General features: G+C 32.9%; 3 protein-coding genes across 5 annotated transcripts; 2 read left to right on the forward strand and 1 right to left on the reverse strand.

Moving 5' to 3' along the window:
• Positions 1–209: 209 nt before the first annotated feature.
• Positions 210–5,642, forward strand: LOC127250400 (casein kinase 1-like protein HD16). The gene is made up of 16 exons (XM_051273680.1): positions 210–886; positions 1,491–1,622; positions 1,704–1,777; positions 1,863–1,932; positions 2,031–2,086; positions 2,183–2,254; positions 3,128–3,222; positions 3,316–3,382; positions 3,473–3,602; positions 3,688–3,906; positions 4,004–4,146; positions 4,223–4,397; positions 4,537–4,627; positions 4,708–4,865; positions 4,948–5,136; positions 5,213–5,642. The coding sequence occupies exons 1-16, from the start codon at positions 527–529 to the stop codon at positions 5,270–5,272; spliced, it is 2,091 nt and encodes a 696-aa protein (XP_051129637.1). The 5' UTR covers positions 210–526; the 3' UTR covers positions 5,273–5,642.
• Positions 5,643–5,769: 127 nt separating this feature from the next.
• LOC127250399 (nuclear pore complex protein NUP85) lies at positions 5,770–13,359 on the forward strand. 3 transcript variants are annotated; one of them, XM_051273677.1, is made up of 21 exons: positions 5,770–5,945; positions 6,013–6,109; positions 7,390–7,759; positions 8,107–8,209; positions 8,306–8,416; positions 8,508–8,591; positions 9,106–9,177; positions 9,321–9,377; positions 9,576–9,695; positions 10,007–10,207; positions 10,365–10,475; positions 10,564–10,601; positions 10,881–11,037; positions 11,434–11,535; positions 11,653–11,709; positions 11,848–11,994; positions 12,064–12,134; positions 12,237–12,324; positions 12,485–12,541; positions 12,659–12,896; positions 13,013–13,356. In XM_051273677.1, exons 2-20 carry the CDS (start codon positions 6,094–6,096, stop codon positions 12,851–12,853), a joined length of 2,157 nt encoding a protein of 718 aa, XP_051129634.1. In that variant the 5' UTR covers positions 5,770–5,945; positions 6,013–6,093; the 3' UTR covers positions 12,854–12,896; positions 13,013–13,356. The 3 variants fall into 3 exon arrangements, with proteins under 3 accessions (XP_051129634.1, XP_051129635.1, XP_051129636.1); XM_051273678.1 differs by having other exon boundaries at positions 5,770–6,109; positions 12,985–13,359; XM_051273679.1 differs by having other exon boundaries at positions 5,770–6,109; positions 12,997–13,359.
• A 4,106-nt stretch (positions 13,360–17,465) lies between these two features.
• LOC127250536 (dehydration-responsive element-binding protein 3-like) lies at positions 17,466–18,725 on the reverse strand. Its single transcript, XM_051273865.1, has one exon. The coding sequence runs from the start codon at positions 18,549–18,551 to the stop codon at positions 17,883–17,885; it is 669 nt and encodes a 222-aa protein (XP_051129822.1). The 5' UTR covers positions 18,552–18,725; the 3' UTR covers positions 17,466–17,882.
• Between the last annotated feature and the right edge of the window lie 3,093 nt (positions 18,726–21,818).

Raw genomic sequence — 21,818 nt, forward strand, 5'->3', positions numbered from 1 at the left:
ATAAAGTTTAAATAGCAGAATTTTGAATTTAGAGTGTAAATAAACACACCCTTTTATTTATTATTAGAAGAATGCACATCGAATGTGAAACCTAATAATCTGCAAAGTAACAATTTTTACTAAAATGTCAGAATTTGAATTTGAAGCCTTGCCTTACGGCGAGTCCGTCCCCTCGCAACCTGAGTACTAATTATGTGTGTTTTGTCTGAAGAACCCAGAGAGAGAGAGAGAGAGAGAGAGAGCGTGGCTTTGAAAGTTTGGTCTCTACATCTTCTCTGCCCTTGTTCCCTTCTCTTTTATTTTCTTGTTTTCCAGTCCTTTTCCGTTTCTTTTGTCTTCCCCAATTTCGCAACCCTAATTTCCCCCCAAAATTTCCCAATCCCGCTTGTTCGATTGCGCAATCCGTTGCCTGCTTAGTGTTTCTTTTCGATTTTCGACTCCAATTTCTTCATCCGCCGCAGTTTTCTAGGATTTGATGAAGGGAAGTCATCTGCATCACCGGCAGAGTTGATGGACGGCCATCGAAATGCCTCAACTGCGTAGCGGAGTGCGGAGAGGCCGCCGACCCGCTCCCAGAAGCGAACCGCTAGGCAAAAGGGGGACTAGACGAGCTGCTGCGGGAAGACGAACGGTTGAGGATAACTGTAATAACAAGGAGGCGGAGGAGGAGGTTTTTGTGGCGCGAGATGCCGATGGTGGTGGGAATGATGACGCCGCAGTGAAAGTGCCTGAGCCGGTTAAGAGTCAGGAAAATATTAGAGTTGCAGAGGAGGTGAAGGAGGAAGTTGCGGAGAAGAAGATGGATGAGTGTGAAAGTGGTGGCCGTGGAAGTGATAAGGGTTTGGTAGCCGAGGATGAAGGGAGCACTGCTCCTCTTCCGGAAAGGGTTGGTTATATCAATGATTTTGTGATGCTTCATAATTAGCTGATTTTAAGGAAACTTTAGATGGCGATGCTTTTGATTCTTGTCAGTTTGGGTGCTTATATTTGTTTTTAGTTTTAGATTTGGGCATTTTATGATGTTGAGTTGAACTGGTTGTCTTGGGGTTGATTTGGTAGTAGTAAATTTAATGGAAAATAGGTTTTAGATTCTATATTTTAATGGAATATAGGTCACTGATTTCATGTATCGAATCAAAAATTGGTCTAGATGTGAAATTTTAATTGGGAAATAGGTATATGAAGGGATGTTTTTAGGTGTAAAGAAATATGAAGAATGGATAATGCTAAAAGGGATTTGAATTAAGTTGTTTGCGGAATACTTTGAGAAATGGAGGGTTCTTAATATACAGTATGTGTTATTTTTTCCATATGCTGTTTTAAAGTTGAACAGACAATTGGTTTGGGATGTATGAGGCTGGATGTTTCTGGCGCAATAACATTTGTCGAGGTTTTAGTGCAGTGCAGAATGTGATTTTGGATGCTATGATACTTTGTTGTTCAATCCATCTTAGATGTTGTGTTGAGTGGTGTTTGATTTGTCGACACAGGTCCAGGTTGGTGGGTCCCCTGCTTATCGAATTGATAAGAAGCTTGGGAAAGGGGGATTTGGACAAGTATATGTAGGTCGACGAATCAATCCAAGCATTCCACATGAAAGAACTGGCCCAGGGGCAGTGGAAGTATATACTTGTGCCCCTTATCTCAATTCATTACAAGCACTATTGTTTTGACAATATGTAATGCTATTTAATCTTGTTTAGGTTGCGTTGAAATTTGAGCATCGGAACAGCAAAGGCTGCAATTATGGCCCCCCTTACGAATGGCAAGTGTATAGGTAAGACGGTTTTGTAATTGTGTTCTATATATATACATCCTCATTTGTTAAATGTTACTAAATACCAATTTGTTTCGCACTCAAGTGCACTTGGCGGCAGCCATGGCATACCTCGAGTGCATTACAAAGGGCGACAAGGTGACTACTACATTATGGTATGTGTCTAGTTGTTTGCATTTTAATGTTTTCCCTTTATCCTTCTTGTCATATTTACGTTTGCTATTTAACTAATTTGCTTTGAAAATTGTGGCAGGTTATGGATATGCTTGGTCCTAGTCTGTGGGATGTGTGGAACACCAATTCGCACTCGTTAGTACCCAGTTTTCCCGTCATTATTATGTTTCTTTTCTTTTGGTTTCCTATAAAAGTTAGTTTGTTTTCACACCTTTAATCTTGAAAGTGCAGAATGTCAATAGAAATGGTGGCGTGTATTGCCATTGAAGCAATATCTATTCTGGAAAAGTTGCACTCTAGAGGGTAATTTGAAATAATCTTTGATGTACTTTACTTCTATCTCTCGAATCTATGATTTCCAGATGTGCGTGAATGTTTGAAGAGCAGTTGCAGGAATGTGAATTGTGTAGGAGAACCTATAAATTGCACAAATATAAAATCAAACATTGAAAAATTATCATTAATGTGCACGCTTTCTACCATATTTGTAAATTTTGTATTTGATAAGTGTTTGTACTACTTTCGATGAAACAAAAACTAGTATGCTATTATTGCAGAACTTCATTTTAATTCAACTATTTATATGCTGCTAATTAACATGTCAGTTATATCTGTATATCCTGTATTTATTGGTTTCGGACATAAATATTATGTTATTGATGAAAACTATGTTTCCGTGTTTATGTTTGTAAGCCACAGTTAATAAGTTTTGGTGAAATTTTGTTATTAGTAACACAAGCTTGCTTATGGCTCTCAATTTAATTGAAATGAAGATGTGTTATAAGTGTGCATTTAGGGCTGGTTCAGTTGTTAAGTGAAGCCTATCCCTTTCTTGTGGAAATTTGAACTTCTAAGTGTATATTTTTAATAAATTTTGCCTTGCTTTCAATGTATACTGTTTCCGCTGGGAGAAAATTGTATATGGAAAGGAAAATTTTCTTATATTTGATTGCACTAACTAGTTGGGTGGATGGCTAGTAGAGATCAAAACATCTAGTTGATGATGTGTAATTAGAGCATGATCATCTTCTAGTTAAATTCTATAGCTATTATTTATTCTTACGAAGATTAGACCTGTTAGATTATCAGATTGTGTTATTACAGTGACCCAAAGTATCAGTTTCTTCTCCTCTCTAGTATCTTGAATTTATTTATTTATTTGTATGAGTCCTGCAGATATGTCCATGGGGATGTTAAGCCAGAGAACTTTTTGCTTGGGCCACCAGGAACACCTGATGAGAAAAGGCTTTTTCTTGTTGATCTTGGATTGGGTAATACATCTAGTGTTGGTATCTACCAGTACTTTATATCCGTATGGATGGAAATAGAAATCACAGTATATATTTACTTTGTTGAATATGCAGCTACCAGGTGGCGTGATATTACTACTGGAGCTCATGTTGATTATGATCAACGACCAGATGTATTCCGGTAACTCCTGCACTCCTGCTTCCTTTATACTTGTTTTCATCCTACTTCTCTCCCATCTAATGGTCATTATGATAAATTTGGTTGCTACAGAGGAACTGTGCGTTACGCCAGTGTGCATGCTCATCTTGGCAGAACAGGTAGCCGTCGAGATGATTTAGAGTCCCTTGCTTATACACTTGTTTTTCTTCTTCGCGGCCGGCTTCCTTGGCAAGGGTATCAGGTTGGCGATTACTGATCTGGAATCGGCATTTTTCCACGGCCATTAATATTTCGTTTCTGATGCTTACAATGTATTCTTTATCCAGGGTGAGAATAAAGGCTTCCTTGTGTGTAAAAAGAAAATGGCGACTTCACCGGAAACACTTTGTTGCTTCTGTCCTGCCCCCTTTAGGCAGTTTGTTGAATATGTTGTTAACTTGAAGTTTGATGAGGAGCCTAACTATGCAAAATATATATCCCTATTTGATGGAATAGTTGGTCCGAATCCAGACATCAGGCCCATCAATACTGAAGGTGCTCAGAAGGTATTGTCATAATTTTTCCTCCAGTTATCCTCACAAGTTTTGGTCTTTCTCTCCCTCTCTGTTAAACTGTATTTTTGAATTTTTTTTGTATCTGAAGCTAATATATCAAGTTGGCCATAAGAGAGGGCGACTTATGATAGATGACAATGATGATGAGCAACCAAAGAAAAAGATTCGCATGGGGATGCCAGCTACACAGTGGATTAGTGTGTACAATGCTCGTAAACCAATGAAGCAAAGGTATCATGGTTTAACTCATTAGTTGCTAAACTTTATGGGGGAATGCCGGAGTCAATTGCAGATTTTGGTGTTGCAGATATCACTACAATGTTGCGGACGTGAGACTGGATCAGCACATTGAGAAGGGAAACACTGATGGACTGTATATTAGCAGTGTGGCATCTTGTTCAAACTTGTGGGCCCTAATAATGGATGCTGGGACTGGCTTTAATGCACAAGTTTATGAACTGTCTCCTTTTTTCCTACACAAGGTCTTTTTACATTCTTTGGGACTACTCCCCCTTTCTATCTATGTGTTTATCCATTGCAGCGTATTCGGCATTGGTTTTCTTGTTTTAGGACATTTATACGTATATTGGTGTTTGATGGTATGTTTTGTATTCACTGCAGGACTGGATCATGGAACAGTGGGAGAAGAACTATTATATCAGTGCCGTAGCAGGTGCTAGTAATGGGAGCTCATTAGTAGTAATGTCCAAGGGTTAGTCTCACAATGAATTCTCTTAATATCATCTAATTCAACATGGGGTTTGGCTAACGGATTTACCTGTCAAAATACAGGCACCCAGTATCTGCAGCAGTCCTATAAGGTGAGCGAGTCATTTCCATTTAAGTGGATCAATAAAAAATGGAGAGAGGGATTCTATGTTACTGCCATGGCTACAGCTGGATCTAGGTGGGCTGTTGTTATGTCTCGTGGGGCTGGGTTTTCCGATCAGGTTTGTCCCAATGACATTCCTCTAATTGCACTGTTCCTGTGCTCCAATTGTATAAACAGATGAACCATGGTTTCTTTCTCAGGTTGTGGAATTAGACTTTCTTTATCCTAGTGAAGGCATTCATAAGAGATGGGATGCTGGCTACCGTATTACATCAACTGCTGCAACATGGGATCAATCAGCCTTAGTTCTCAGCATCCCTCGGAGGAAGCCTGCAGATGAAACACAAGAGACACTTCGGACCTCTGCTTTCCCAAGCAACCACGTCAAGGTTGACCACTATCCTCTATTGTGTTTATGGGATACTTTCTTCCGGTACTTAAATTGTTTGTCATTTCTACGTGCAGGATAAATGGGCAAAGAATCTTTACATTGCGTCTGTATGTTATGGGAGGACCGTATCTTGAGGCGCCTAGGTTTTTCCCGTCAGGAGGGAAACTGCTCTTCATTGTGCTGTGAGAAAATGCCTGCTTTTTCTCTATTGGATAATGTGGGGTCACTTGTTTATTTGTGGTCAGACAGATTCATTGTCCTGATCGGGAACTTGATGTATGCACACTAACATATTTAATTATGTGCGACGCCTATTCCCTAGATTGCAGTGGTGTTGGCAACTTCAGATCCTGTGATCATACTTGTTCTAGATTTTGTACAGTGTTGAAGAATGATTACTCGAAGGCAGAGGTCACAGGCTGCATTTTGACTGTGACTGTATTATAACAATCTGATCTTCAGTAAAAGACTGGATGTTGTTGATTAAGTTCCCTGATTGATCCATTCGGTTTCTGCTTCTACTTATTTACCTGATTTATGGGGTTAGAATTCTGACATTAGGAATCGAACACTTTCATTGGTATACCTGCACTTGTTAATCTGCTTATCTGATGAAACTGTGTTCTGTTATCATTGGCCTTTTAGTAAAGCATCGTAGTTTCGTTGTTAAGAAGTTCTAAGCCAAGCGATTTGCTACTGTTGAATGATTTTCATTGTCTCGTTTTCATATATCTATTTTCTTGTAGTGTCATGTCCACGTCTCTATGCTGTGCATGATGCTGCCGGGAGAACAAAGAAATGTTCTCGGTTTGAAACTTTACACTTGGCTGTGGATTTTGTTGTCTATGCCCTTTTGACATTTTACACTTGACAGGGATTGAGAGTCAATATATGCAGTCAGATGTCCGACCATGGCTGGCATTTCATCCCTATGCTGTCCGGTCGAAATACCTAAATGTATCCTCTCAAAGGTACTTTGTCTCTTTGGTGCCTCAGTCTCCCCTCTTTCTCATGGGTTGATAATGGTTCAGTTCTTAGTTCTTGATGATATCAGGGTTTTTTTTTTTTTTTTTTTTTTTTTTTTTTTTTTCAGATCCTCAAAAAAAGCCATTGTTTGTTTCTTTCCCAACTCTTGATATTGATTTGGTTTCTAGTTTTGATTTTGGTTATAATTATTTGTGAAATGAGAATTGTGAACTTGTCATCCAAAATCTAGGGCTCTGTTTATCTTTGGGAGTTTTTGGAGGTTTAGAATTTTGGAAATTGGAAAACATTACTAGCATATTTTGTGATATTTTTTTTTTTTTAAACAAAAGGAATATTTTTAAAACTCCAAAATGTGGTTGGTTAAGCATTAAGGGTGGTTATTTTGAGTATGTTTATTTAACATTTGTATTTGGATGAGATTTGAGAATAGTAAAAATTTGAACCAATATATTATCTGATTTGATATGGATATGGATATGGATGTGTTTGGTTGTGCTTGTGTTTTACATTTGCCATAATGATTTGATGTCTACTTTCTGCGTTTTGATTGCAATTTTATTAATTAAACATAATTACTAATGAGTTGTGAAGTTATTAATCATTTAGGAAATGATGAGATGAAATAGTTTCTTACATGTGATCATCTCTACTTATGCACCACAATCATTCATTGCTGTATAAATTTGCTCTTGGTAAACAATTAATCTAAAATTTTATTGCTTTATTTTCCGAAAAAGATTTGACCAGAATTTTTAAAAAATTTGATACCCTAAGCTCGACAGTCAAGTTACATTAAGTGAACTCTGTATGGGAGGTTTGTGGTAATGTTATTTTTAATGTTATATTATAAATTAATTAAAAATAATAATAATTATTATTTTAATATTTTTTAGCAGAACACCAAAATAAAATTGGGGTAGCATACATTTTTTTTTTTGCATGTTTAATAATGCGATTATATATATGTTCAGGTTCAGTCTCAAATTCAATATTTATAAATCAGCTAAGAATGATATATAATCTTTATTAATTAACAGAGAAAGAAAAGAAATGAATTAGCTAAGAAATGGAACTGAAAGAAGTTATTACACTCGCACAAGTAGACATAATTAGATAACTAGAGTTAAGTCCAAAAGCGCGTTTCAGAATCCCGACTTTGGTTCAAAACCTTTCCCTCTGCTAATTATTTATTTATTTATTTTCAGTATTTTCTGACTTTTGAATTTCGTCCATTGTGCTCTAAACTCTTTCAAAACCCTGGAAGAATATTCCGGCGATATGCCCGGCTTGACGTCGGAATCCGGCGCCCTCGCCGTCGTGCCCCACTCATCGGACGCGGAGAAGAATACGAAAGTTTACCACCTACGTGTGCAACGGGTTACTCCTCCATTCTCTCGCGTGTCTATCTCTTGGGCGCGAGGCAGCACTCTCCGAATCTCATTGATGCAATCGGAACAGGATGTTTCGGAGCAGAGCAGCGGCGGTGAGGTGCTGGAAGTGAGACTTGGGAGTGCGGACGCCGGGGAAATTTCGGATGCTCAGTGGCGGAGAATAGCTTATGGCTCCGTCGCTCCATTTGCGCTCCTTCAAAGCCGGAAAAATTCGGCTTCTATGATGCGCAGTGACAGAGATTGGTACTTGTTTTTAGTTTCTATGGAGCTGATGTAGACTTAGTTGATTGATTATTTAATAAGGTTCCTTTGTTGGATATGCTTCTATGTTCATGACCTAGTATTTCTTTGGGATATAAAGTGGCTAAGCGTCTAATTGTATTATTTATTTATTTTTTAGTAAGAACCAATTCATAATGAATTTAGCTGTTCTTCTTTATTTGTCAGAAAAGTTTATCACTTGCATTTGTGAATTCTGTTCTGAGATTCAAGCTGAACTTCATTTGATTGATACCTTTACATGTATTTCTCATCCTTGAACCACATTTTCACAAGAAAGGACTTGTTGGAATAATGTACTTAATTAACAGGTGGGAACATGCATTGGCGTATAGCAAGGAGATAAATTCTCTTCTTGGAAATTCAAATTCACCTGTTACACCCACAATTGAAGACCCAAGGATGGTATTAAAGGTAAATTTGGGTTTTACTAAGTATTTATGTAATCATGCACACCATCCATTAAGAACTTATAGAGTTTATACGCAATTGGCTGTTATGTAAAAGCAGAAAGTTGAGGAGCCAACTGCTTTGAAAGCTGCCTGGGAGCTGATGGAAATTTTTTATGTTGACAAGCGATCTCAGAGCTGGATGCCAGAACGGCTTCTTGATTGGATAGCTGTATGGGACTTTTCGAACGCATACATTTATATCTTCAGTTTTCAGCATACTTTAGTTCTTGTAGAATAACTGCAATTGAGATCCTCCGCAGGATTTTGATTGTCTGTTCTCTGGAACTCACTCCACTGTGCATGCGAAACTCATCTCTTTCCAAAATAAACTTGTTACTGTACAGGTACTTGCTTACTCCTTCATCCTTTGTTTGTTCCTCTATTTCCGTGATGTACAAAGGGTGTTTCATTTCTCTTGAGTTGGCTTGATCTTTATGTGACCCTTCTATTTCCTGCAGCCTATTGTTGCTTTTAGAGAGAACATGTAATGGTATTTAGTTGTAAAATTTCAACCAGCCATTTAAACTTTTTTGGTTGCAGAAATACTGCATCAATTTCAAACCTGTTCTGCGAAACTTTGTCAAGTTCATCTTCAATTAATTTTCATTGAGGCTCTGACACCATTATTTTTGCTATTTGAAGGGCTTTATGGAGTCCAATGTATGATGTCAACTTATTAATAATGTTGTGAATCTTGGTATATTTTTAAAATCATATTAAGTGCTATTTTGTTGTTATCTTTTCTGTTGGATATGCCGCTCTTTTCCATCTTCAGTTTTTACCTTCTCATTGCAGTATGCCAACTAGCCAAGCAACTTTTTTAATCTCAGAATTGATATTTGTTAATTTTTTCCGAAGGCAGTTGAGAATGATCCAGAATATTGGGAAGCTATGTCATCAGCCTTAGCAGTTGGCTGGCTTGATGTTGTTGTAAGTTTTTTATATTCTAATGAACCATTGTCTTTCTTTCTTTTATATAATAACAATAATTATTATTATTACGATAAGAGTATACTTTTTTTGAAGAGTGTTTAAGTGGATTTTGCTTAGCATATTGAACAAATTTCTTGCAGGTAAAACTTTTGCGTTTGCATGGGTCTTATCAGTATGATCAACTTGGCAGTCGCGAGGTATATAAGGGTTTCAGTGAGTTTGAAATTGATAGTTTTCATTGCATTTATGATTTATATTTTCACTATTAATCATGCTGTAATGAAGCTATTTAATACTCCTTGTTTGTCAGTTAACGATATCCTGCATGTTCAAACTCTGAAGAAAATCTGTTGTTATTGATGTAACTATCTCACATTTGCATCTATCTGAAACAGATAGAAAATGGGCTTGTAGAAGCGGTTGCTCTTCTTATATCACAGATGCCACGTCTGCGCCCTGACCTACCAGCGGAAAAATTAGGAGAATGTTACAAAACTAAACCTGAATTCATGAAGGTAACTATATAGACCTAGGAATTAACTACCAACTGATATCCCTCTTTAATGTCTTCCTCTTCTAATGAAGTGGCCATTTAATTTGGTGTTATCAAAGGTTAGACAAATATGAAATCATGATATCAAATGTTGATGCCACCAATTTATAAACCTTTTTCCATGATAGGATCTAAAGATCATCTAAGGTTGTGCAGAGGTAGGCTAATTGTTAAATGATTATAGTAGCTTAAACTGAAGTGTTCATTCAGGAGGCATTTTGCTTGTATTCTATGCTGCAGTATGCTATCCTGACTCCTGACTGTATGTGTTAGGCTTGGGAGAAGTGGCGAGGCCAAATTACTAAATTGGATTGCAGCAGATTTTGGCTTGATTGTGATCACCAAAAGACGAGAGCTGGATTGAAAAATATGCTTCAAATCATGGTGGGCAATGCTTCCATTCTCACCGATGCAACATGCCACTGGATAGAGCTTTACGTTGCCCACTTTTTGTACATAAGGCCTTTCACCATGGTACAGTGCGACTTCCATATATGTTTCTGAGTAAGATTGTAATTATTTAACTTCTGCAGTACATATGCCCATATTGTGAAAATGAAGTGGAAGAGTACACAACATGAATTCGATCTTTCCTTTTTTCAGCTCATTCAAAATATCTATTGTGTTGCAGAGTTTGGAAAGCATGTACAGTCTAGCTCAAAAATGTATGCAGTTAAAATCAACTTCCAACCAGCATAAGTTGATGGAACTTATGATAGGGATTCTAGAAGAAAACATAGAGGTAAGAAATTTTATTCATTTACCCATCTTTGTGTATTAACTTCTGGTCTGTCATCCAGCTATAAATGACTAATCTTTCAATAATGCAGGTTGTTCTAGCTGAATGCTCAAGATCATTTGGCCCGTGGTGAGACAACTGTTTTTCTTCAAATGTTCTCAATTGTCATTCTTCTCTTGTGCATTTTTTATGGGAGTTGTGAAATGTGTAAAAACATTATTAAGTAATTGCATGACTGCTGGTTCTTGTTGCATTCTATATATCGAAAGGAATTGTTTCAGTGGAAGTTGATGCATTTTTTGTTGTAGCCTGTGAATTGAGCAATCAATCCATGATAGGGTAGAGAATCTAGAGATCCTTACAGAATTGGTTTTGCATGTGCTAACGTTTATAAGTTGTTTTGATCAGGATGTTAACTCATGCTATAGAGCTGCTAACTGCCGGGAGCATGGAGGCAGAAACCCTTTTGCATGAGCCCCAGTCTAAATTTGGAGGAATCTGCATAGAAGAACTCCATCGATTGATTTATGCTCAAATTTTATCCTCTCATGCCTTGACATGGAATGTAAGTATCATTGCAAATGATCTAAAAAACTAATCATTAATAATCCAAACCACCACAACCCCCCCCCCCCCACACAATTATTCAAGATTTTTAAAAAGCATGGATTTGTACACAAGGTTGTGCTAATTCAAGTTTTTGGAAGTATAAATAACTTGTCCATGCCAGCTTCATGTCAATTATGCGATGTATCCTTTAACTACATTAGAAGGTTTTATAGGTTAAATCTTTATCGCAGTATTTCTACTGATAATTGATAAGTCTAAACAAACTTACTTGCTTTCTGCCTATTCTGCTTTCAATTGATTCACTTTAGTGGAGAAATTTCACATTTCACATTTCCCACCACTCTACCACTCTTTCTAATGTACCATCGTGTTTGATTGTTTTGCCTTTTAGATTGCTCCTATATATTTGACATCATGCATGATGCAAGGACTAGGCTTGTTAGAGAATTTACTATCCCAGCAACCTGTACAACATCAACAGGTGTTACTGAAGGTAATTGTGCTTACATTTGATCCTAGATATTGTTTATCTTTGTCTCCTTGACAAGTCATAGTTCATTTGATCATATCTTTATTGTGTGGTTTTATGGTTACATTCTCTTTCAAGCAGAGTATAGAGATCTGCCGTCTCAATGGACTCGACTATATTAGTAACAATATGATGAAGGTATGTCTCCAATTGGAAAATACTGTGTTAGTGTTCCATCAATGTTCATTTTGTTTCATAGCATTGTAGTTGCTACTTCTCTTGATCTACTTGTGCACATGAAGTTTATTAAACTTGAGATTCGCCCTGCAAATGCAGATTGCTGGAGTTAATCACTGGAAGCATGGCAAGAAAGGATCAGCTGTGTTCTGGCTTCAGCAGGCTCGAGATGAAGTTCGCTTAAACCGGATTGCTAAGCATTTGTTTGACTTTGTTGGACAATCAGTTTCAGATAAAAGTTTCAAGGTAATTTAGCAGTGCTCTCTCTAGGAATTCACTTGCAGGATCTTGAGTAATTTTACCTTCTTCCAACAGCAATGGGAAGGGATGATTGAATTGTTGGGAACTGAATCAAAAACTGCCGGTGGTCTAGAGTTCTTGAAAAAGTACGTTCTCTTACAATCACACGACAACGAAGAATGTTCTATATAAACTCAGTCTTTTCCACCATGTATTTACATTTTTCAACATTGTTCATTGCTTGCCAGGTATAGAGATTTCAGGCGATCCCTCCAGCAAGTTCAGGACGGCATCACCACTGACGGTGCTTGGAAAGCCGCAGAAGCCCTTATATCAGTATGTTTGATAATTTTCTTAAATTATAAACCGAACCCATTATTTTGGGCGTTATTCTATTTCAGAAAAATTCACTCATCTCTTTCTGTTCAACAAAGAGCCTCTTTCTCTCTACCATGTTGGTAATCTGAGAATTCACAATCTCCACTTATTTTGGCAGCTCATGAAAAATCCGGCTACTCCTCGGCAGTTTTGGCTGCCTCTCTTATATGACTCAGTAACCTCTTACTATAACCTCTTATCTTATTACAACATAGATTTTTCCGCCTACTCATTAGCATATTTTCTTTATTCTTTACATTTCCTTATTTTCCAAATCTTTCGTGGTGGTCAGTTGAAATTGCTAGAGTGGAAAGAACGGCCCTTGCTCAATGTTTCTCAGACAAATCTTTTGTTGAATAAGCTGCAAGAGCTATCCTTGGCTAGATTGCTCCCAGGATTTGTCGATCCTGTCTTGCCTCCTGAGGCATTACAATCTGTCAGACTAGCTCTCGCCACTAATCTAGGACGGGCTATCCTTGAGGAGTAATTTTATTCACCTATGTTCTTATATACAAATACACCCAAATATGGTAAGTTTGCTACTCGACCACCACGTCTCATCTATTTGGACATTTTGCTTTCATTTGATCTCTGTTTTTACCATTTGGACCTGTCCAGCTTTATGTTTAGGTTGCTTGCATTGCAGGGCTTTTTGGTATCAAGAATACCGGGTGGGAAATTTGGAACGACGAAGCAAAAGTAACTTGCTATACTCACTCTAGGTAATGTTTGCTTGTAGTGTTGTTATTATTTTATCTTTACAAATAGTTAACGACATATTTAACTGAAAAGATTGAACAATTGAGCTCAGTTTGATCGGTTCCGGCTATTAATATCTGTTTTTTTGCCTTAACAACGCAATAGCATGCTTGTTTTAACCATATATGTATATACACGTTTTTTGGTTCTAATTTCTATTCATTGCAGCTGATGCATTATATTGTCGGCTGCTATTCTAGTTGCATTTTTGGTAAGTTTTATGAGTAACAAAATTATATATATATATATATATTATTAATTTCTACATATATGGATTTCATACCAGGGTGGTTTTCAAACCCTAGTATTCTTTTTACAGAAATTAAAATGATAGATTGTAGTGATCCTTTTTAATGAAGTGCATAAAATAGATATTACTATTTTGTAGAGATTACTTTTATAAATTTAGGTTACTGATTATAGTGCATAAACAAGGGTTTAGTTGAAGACTTGCAGTGCTGGTAGAGGTGATTATAACTAAATAATTCTTTTTTTACATATTTTATACAGTAATGAATATTTTTGTTACAATTCTACCTAAATTAGAATAGATTATCGAGCCTGGGCCTTTAGTAAAAAGGTTGGGCTTTGACACAAAATATTACTGGGCTTTAAATATTATAATTAGCGTCTCAATTGTGATCATCATATGTATTCAATTGTAAAAATCTATTTTTGTTCTGTTTTTTTTATGAAAAAAATAAAAAATAATAATAAAAAAAAGGTAACAAAAAAAGGGAGGAAAAGGGTATCGCGTGCAGGTCACGTGGCGGAGTGCCCGCAAATGAGAACAAGGAAACATGGATTAAACTTAAAGTCGTGTCAGTGAAGAGAAGTCGGGAGAGTGACAAGTGCGACATCAATCAAATAAGATTTTGGTGCCTCCTTGTCCTTCCTTGCTGTACTGCTCTCTCCCTATAAATCAAATAAGATTTTGGTGCCTCCTTGTCCGTCCTTGATGTACTGCTCTCTCCCTATATCAAAGTTCTTTTCTTTGCCTGCCAGCTGTCACTGTGGAACCGTGCGGTGCACCGCACCTTTGATCATATACGAACTTTTACAAAAATAAATAAAAATATAATTTTTTTTATAGTGAAGAACAAAAAGTAAGTAATTTTTTTACGAGAAAAAATAAAAATATTTTTTTGATGACGATTAAAAAATAGATATATTTATCAACAATTTTTTTTTTAGTGTGTTTAGTATTTTTAGTTTGAAATATTTGATATAAATATTAAAAAAATAATATTTTATATTAAATTTTTTAATTTTATTTGTGAATAAAACATTCTTTGTTTCAATTAAAAGTTTTTTTTTTTTTTTTTTTTTTTTTTTTCTTATTATTTTGTTTACCCAAGACATACTATTTGACATGTTGGATAATTCAATATTGTGTTCATTCAAATCATCAGAGTTTTAAAAACTTTATGGCTAAAATTTAAAATATATTTAGACCCATTGCCAATGTATTATTATATATATCGAGGCTTCTGAATGTTTTTATTGATCAATATTGAAGCAACATTTTATATTGTATATATGACAAATAAAATAAAATAAATATGTTTCTGTATATGTTACACGTTGGATATTAGTACGTGCAACCATGAGGACCATAGAAATACTATATATATTAAATTATGGGGTCAAATATGAAATATATAAAAATAAAATAAAATTAGGGTGTACTCAGTATAAATTGTTTCCTACCTCGATCACTTTAAATTTTACAATTACGAATAATATTATATTTTATACAATATATATTAATTTTGCTATTTAGGTTGAATAATTTGGTTATATTAAATTATATAGTGTACAGATGAGACATTATTCGCCTTTTAGGATGATGAAAAATAAACATAAACATAAATATAAAAATACAAATACAAATACCAAATAGTAATAAGTGGATAAATTGAATTTATTAATTTCTATATTAAATTTGGTTGTGATTTGAAATTTACTTGAAATTAGTTGTTAATTTGAATTTTTATGTAAATAATATTTTATAAGAAAAAATATTGTATTTTTATTGAAAACTGTATTTGGTGAATAATATTAATTTGAATTAAAATGTTAAAAATAGATATAATTTGTTTCCCATTATTCTCTATGTGTTTTGTAATATTCAAACCATAATAAAATAAAATAACTCAAAGTAATAAAATATTAATGTTTTCTCAATTAACGAGGAAATCATTTAATTACAATTCAGAAATTTAGATATTATAGAAGGTGTTTGTTCAATTTTTGAAATGATGTTAAAAATAAAATAAATGAAATTTAGGATTCAATTTAAGTTATATATGGTAATTCTGTCCGATTAAATATTTCAAATATTTTCATATTTAAATCTTATATGACGAAGGCTTATGCAATGACGTAATGTTAACATTTACAGAACCAAAATACACTAATATGCTAATATTATTGTTGCAGCCATGCCAAAGACAAATATAAGTATTGTACTATTATTTTATAATATATATATATATATATCTTGCACATATTATTTGAAGTAAAAATAATTACAAGTATAGGAGAGGGAGAGTGACAGCGAGACCCATCAATTTTGTCCCTTTGTAAGTTTATTACAAAAATAATTTGCAAGTCATATTGCATTTATTGAGATTGTCCCCTCCAAGGATTTTTACTACTTATATATTTAATTATTTAATCATATATACTTATAAAATAGGAGTGCATTTATGTATGTTACATCATATCAGCCAACAATAACCACATCATATATATATATGTATTTGATTTCTTTATAGGATTGAGCATGTCTCTTCCATTGTCTTGTCCTTTTTCAATTTTGAAATATTTTAATTTAATAAATATAAATAAATAAATAAATAAATAAAATGTTCAATTATTTTATTCTACTATAGTTTAATAAGATCGAGAAAAAAGACTAAACTGGAATTAAAAAAATAAAAACACATCTTATATTGTGTGTTTACTCAATTTTTTTTTTTCAATTCACATTATTTTATATGAAATACATTATATTTTCTATTACAAAACCATTATTTAAACAAACAAAAAACAGTTAAAAAATAAAATAAAATTACAGGGTAAACACACAAACTAATTCTAATTAAACTTTATTTTACTTAACTCCAAAAGGAATGTTTGTCGTCTGTTATTTTCCAATGTATATAGTTTGCATTATACACTTTTTAATAAATAAATAAATAACTTTTTTTTTTTTAATACATCTCATATAAAATATATTTTTTTAACTTAAAATATCTCACTCATTTATTATTTATTATATATTTAAAATAATTTCAAATAATAATTTGGAATTATTGATGTGTGAGTATTATAAGAAGTTCTCACATTTGAAATATCTCTTTTACTCAAATGTCTACTGTCAAACTTTTTTTCATTTATTTGAAATCATATTAAATCACTGTTTTATAATGTAATACAATAGTGAATTACTAATTTTGATTAGTTACTTATATGAATTAAAAAAAAAAAATTGACTCGTTTAGTAAAATAAATGATGAATTGAATTGGGACAAGTTTTATGTATATATATTTAGAATTTTAAAAAGTCAAATAAAATAAATTAGAAGTATAAACTTACCAAAAATATTAAAAGTCAAATAAGAACTATCATTGACTTGTTTATATATAATGAATTATAAATTGGAACAACAAAATATATATGGATCTTTTGATTTATTAATTCAAACTTATTTGCCACTCCTGCAATTAACCAAGCTATTTAATTATTTCAAATTTTTTATATTTGAACAGACATCAACAACGAAAATTGCACAAAAAAAAAGGGTGGGCAAAATTCTGTACACTTGTGTATTTTTGTTTTTTTTTTGGAATATATTGTGTAATTTTATTTTTTTAGAAAATGATATATAATTTTATTTTTTTGAAAAATTATGTATAATTTTATTTTCAAAAAGTGATATAATTTACCTATCGAAAAGTGATACATAATTATATTATTTTTTAAAAATAATGTGTAATTATATATATTTGGGTTATATTGTAAAAATAAATTAAAGTTGGGGTGTAATTTATAAATATAAGATGTTATATAAAATAATATAAAAGAAGAATATACTAATATACTTTTTTGAGTGAAAAATTGAAGTTTAATATAGATAACTGCATTTTTACTGTAACTACTGAAAAATGAAAGAATGAGTTGGAGATGATATGGGTTAAGGAATATATAATTATAGAATCAAAATAGTACCAAATATAATACAGAAGCACAATTAGGCAAAAACTATGAATATATATATATATATATATTAAACATAAATAATAACAAATTAAGGTAGCTCCAGGTTATATCCATGTCTGTATATATATATATAGAGAGAGAGAGATAGAGATTATTATTTATATTATTACAAGCTAAGGAGTAAGAGTAATTCTCTGAAGAAAAAGCAATTCGCAAGGATCGAAAACGACACTGTTTGCCCTTATGAGGAAGGTTGTCATTTTCACAGATTCTCCATCTTCTTCCTCCCTCATCAATCCCCACCTTCACTTCAATCTTCAATCTTCAATCCACAAACCATTTCTTTATTTATTGGAAAAAAAAAAACAGAAAGTTTTAATTTGGGTGTTCCGAAGAACCCTAATTTTGTACAGTTTGATTCGGAAGAAGAAGACAGCATACACACATACAGTTTTGGGGATTAGGGTTTTCAACAATGGGAATTTGATTTAATTTATTAGTTTAATTAACAAGAGATTAATTCATTCGATTAGTAATTCCATAATATAGATTCGAAGCTGCTGCACTGAGCTCCGCCGTCCCACGGCGGAGCAGCACCGTCCAGCCACCCGTCTGCCGCCGCCACGTCATCCATGTACACGAACTCGTTCATCATCAACTCAACTGAGTCGTCGTCCAAACTCGGTAACTCGACGATTTCACTCAGTTCATCAGACGACGTCGTCGAGAAGTCGATTGAAGAAGAGACGGCGGAAGACGACGATGTGCTCGTCGGCGACGACGATCGGACGTCGAATTTCACCATCGCCGCCGCCTTCGCGGCGGCGTTCTGGATGTCGCACGGGCTGAGGGAGACCGGCCGGGGAAGCGCGGCGGCGATCTCCGGGAAATTCAGTATCGCCGATGTTCCCTTTATGCTCAGTGCCGCCACGTCGTGCGCACGCGCCGCCATCTCCGGCGTCGGAAATGTCCCTAGCCATATCCTCGATTTCTTCCGCGGCTCCCGGATCTCGGAGACCCACTTCCCCCAGTTCCGCATTCGAACTCCACGGTACACCGGGTGCTTGCTGGGGCTGGACCTCGCCACTTCCCGCACCCTCTTGATTTTCTTCCCGCCATCCGACGGCGGAGATTGTGTTTCCGGCAATGACGGCGAGCTCTTCGCCGTTGGATCGCCTTCTTCATCTGTCATCACCATAAAAATATGCACACAAAGAAATCTATACACTCCCTGATTATGATTTTTAATGTCAGAATTTGAGATTTCCAAAGATGGAAATGTAACGATAAAAAATTGCAGTTCTTGCAGACCCTAGAGAGCGAAATAAATAAATAAAAAGGAGAGAGAAAAAGATTTTAAGAAAACTATAGAACAGGCAATTGAAAATTTGAAATTCAGAGTACAAAAAGTCATGTATATATACACACATACGTACATTTCAGCAGAGGTATTTTCAATTAATTTAATTTTTATTTATGGAAATAAAGAAAATGGGCCACAATGAGGGGACAATGGGGCCAACGTGCATAATAGACTACGCAAACATTTCTTAATTAATTAATTATTTTATTTTATTTTTAATCCAGCTTTGGATGTATTTGTGGATTTACCATCTGTAGTAACTGCACGCACTGTACGTTTATCCACTTTATCGTTTTCAGACACAGCCATTTCGACATGTGCGCGATCAGGAGCTTGTAATTTAGAGCCGCACCTGGACTTGAGCTCCGGAACGAATGCCCAGGGTGTGTTATTATTGATTGACGCTAACAATTTTATTTATTTTTAAAGATTATATTAAATATTTATTTTATAGTATAATATAATATAACATCAAATATATAAATTTATATTATTTTTATAATTTTCAAAATAACCAAACTTTTAAAACTTTACTTTAAATTCTAAACCTTACCGGTCTTCTTTCAATGTCTTTAATGGAAACTTACTATTTCCAGTTTAGTAAATTACTATTATATATGTCTAATTTATTTTATTATCCATTAAAAAAATACTCTTTCACTCATTGAAATGTATCCGTAAAATAATATAATAATTTGTTAATTTTATAATAAAAAAATATAAACAATAATGCTCCATTGTTATAAATAAATATATATATATTATTTTTTTATTTATCTGTAATAGAAAATAAGTTTGTTTACTTTTTTTAGGTAAAAAATCGTACATTTTTTTCTAATTTTCTTATTATATAGAAAAAGAAGAGGTATACATCATATTGAAACTTCTACCCAAACCAAATAACCCTATGTTTAATGACCGAGAAATGATCTATTTTTTTTATAAAAAGAACAATTTTTTTATTTTTTATTTTTTCTATTTTCAAATAACAGAAGAAGTAATTGAGATGAAACCTCAACAATAATGTTATGTTTGGATATGAATCTAAAATTAAGAAATTGTGGGATAGTTTGTGGTGTGAGTTGATGCTGGTCCCAAACAGACCTCAAGATTTCTGCCATGGGTCTCGCGCTCTCTCTCTCTCTCTCTAGATATTGTTGACAAGTTTGGTTATAATTTCCAGAAAGATTTGTCTTTTTCTCTCTTTTCGTATTTATTTATGAACATACATGTATATATATATATATATTAGTGTATACATGTATTAGTGTGTTATAACATAAATAAAATGATATTTTAATAAAAAGTTATACAAATATAAATATATTTTAATATTAAGTACAATTATACAAAAAGGTAAATGTAAACTTATCAAGTGGACGGAGAGAACGTTACTTTATTTGTCTTAGTTTTTTTATTAATGTTATTATAAATACGATAATTTAAGTAAAATATAATTAATAAGTAATTAAAAATTATATTAGTAAAATTACTTATAGATTAAAATTAAAAAAATTAAATATTTTAATTAAAATTTTAAAATTATAAAATTTAAAATATAATTAAAATTTATAACTATATTTAAAAAATTGCAAATTATGTGAGACGAATCAAAATTAAAAATATAAACATTTTATATAGGATAAATAGAATATTTTTTATATTACTGATGCAATTTTTTATACCTAATATTACAAAATAATACTAAACATACAAACCCATTATGTATATATATTATTAATTTTTATAAAAATTATTATTAAATTAATTTTAATTATTTCAAAATTCATCTTACGAAAAATTACACACTCTACTCATCCAACAATAAATTCAGACAAATTTGCAAAATAATAAGTATCATAAAAAATATCAATTATATACACTGATACACACTCAATAACTAAAAAAAAAAATTCAACAATTGAAAATTTTAATTATAGATTTATATAGCTTGTAGTTTTGTGTGTATTTTAAATACTATATTTTTTAAAGTAAATTAATTATTAAATATGATATTTATTATTATGTACTCCCTCCGTCACAAACAAGGTGCAACATTTACTTTTGGGTATGAGTTTTTTAGGTGGGTAGTATTAAGTAAGATAATTTAGAAATTAGGTGATACAATGGAGAGAGAGATATATATTTTATTTTTTTATTTGGACGATATGAGGGGATAAAGTGTGGGATGGAGATTAAGTATAATTAATTTTTTCCTATTTTGAAAATATCGCATAATGTTTGAGACATACCAAAAAGGAAATACTGCACGGCGGTGTATGGGACGGAGGAGTACCATATTTCAGAAAATGTGATAAATCAAATAGTAAAAATTTATATTATATCTCTTCATTTAAAAAAAAAAAATTTAAAATGAACAAAAATAAGAATAATGAGTAAATAAAGTAAAATAAAAAGAAGTAATAAAATAATTTCCTCTTATATTTACTCATTGATTTAAATAATACTGTAAGAAATAAAATTAGACAATGGAGGGGTCCAATTTCCTAATTTGTCTTTATAACAGGTTTGGTAGCAGTTGCATTGATCTTCCACTTTTTGCAATCCATCAAAAGTCACATCTAATTAATTTATTGTTTCCATTCAATTTTTTTGATTTTCATTCATCTAATTTATCATAAATTACTATTGTGTTTAATGGACTGTTATTATTATTATTCTCTATTTACATTACTATTTTTAATTTACAATTTATTTTGTTATATTGCATATATTTTTACTTAAATATTATTACTATTTTTATTTAAGAATTTCAGAATTCTAATAGAGTGGTCGTTTTGTGTTTCTTTCAATATTTTTAATAAAAATATTTATATTAAAAAAAACTAAATCGAAATAATATTTAAATATAAATTTTGGAAAAAAAAATGAAAATGCAAAAGTAAATACAATTATTCGAATGATATTACTTTTGCTTTCCTCCAATGGGAAAATCTTTTAATAATATGTTGTTATTTTTATACTATTATTTATTATACATTTTCAAAATATATATCTGATATTTTGTTTATATAATACTCCATTTGTCCTCTAAAAAACTATCAATTTTTTTTTTTTATTTTAGTAGGTCTCATAACAAAA

The sequence above is a fragment of the Andrographis paniculata genome, unplaced genomic scaffold (assembly GCF_009805555.1).
Source record: "Andrographis paniculata isolate CXL003 unplaced genomic scaffold, ASM980555v1 Contig37END, whole genome shotgun sequence".
Taxonomy (NCBI): domain Eukaryota; kingdom Viridiplantae; phylum Streptophyta; class Magnoliopsida; order Lamiales; family Acanthaceae; genus Andrographis; species Andrographis paniculata.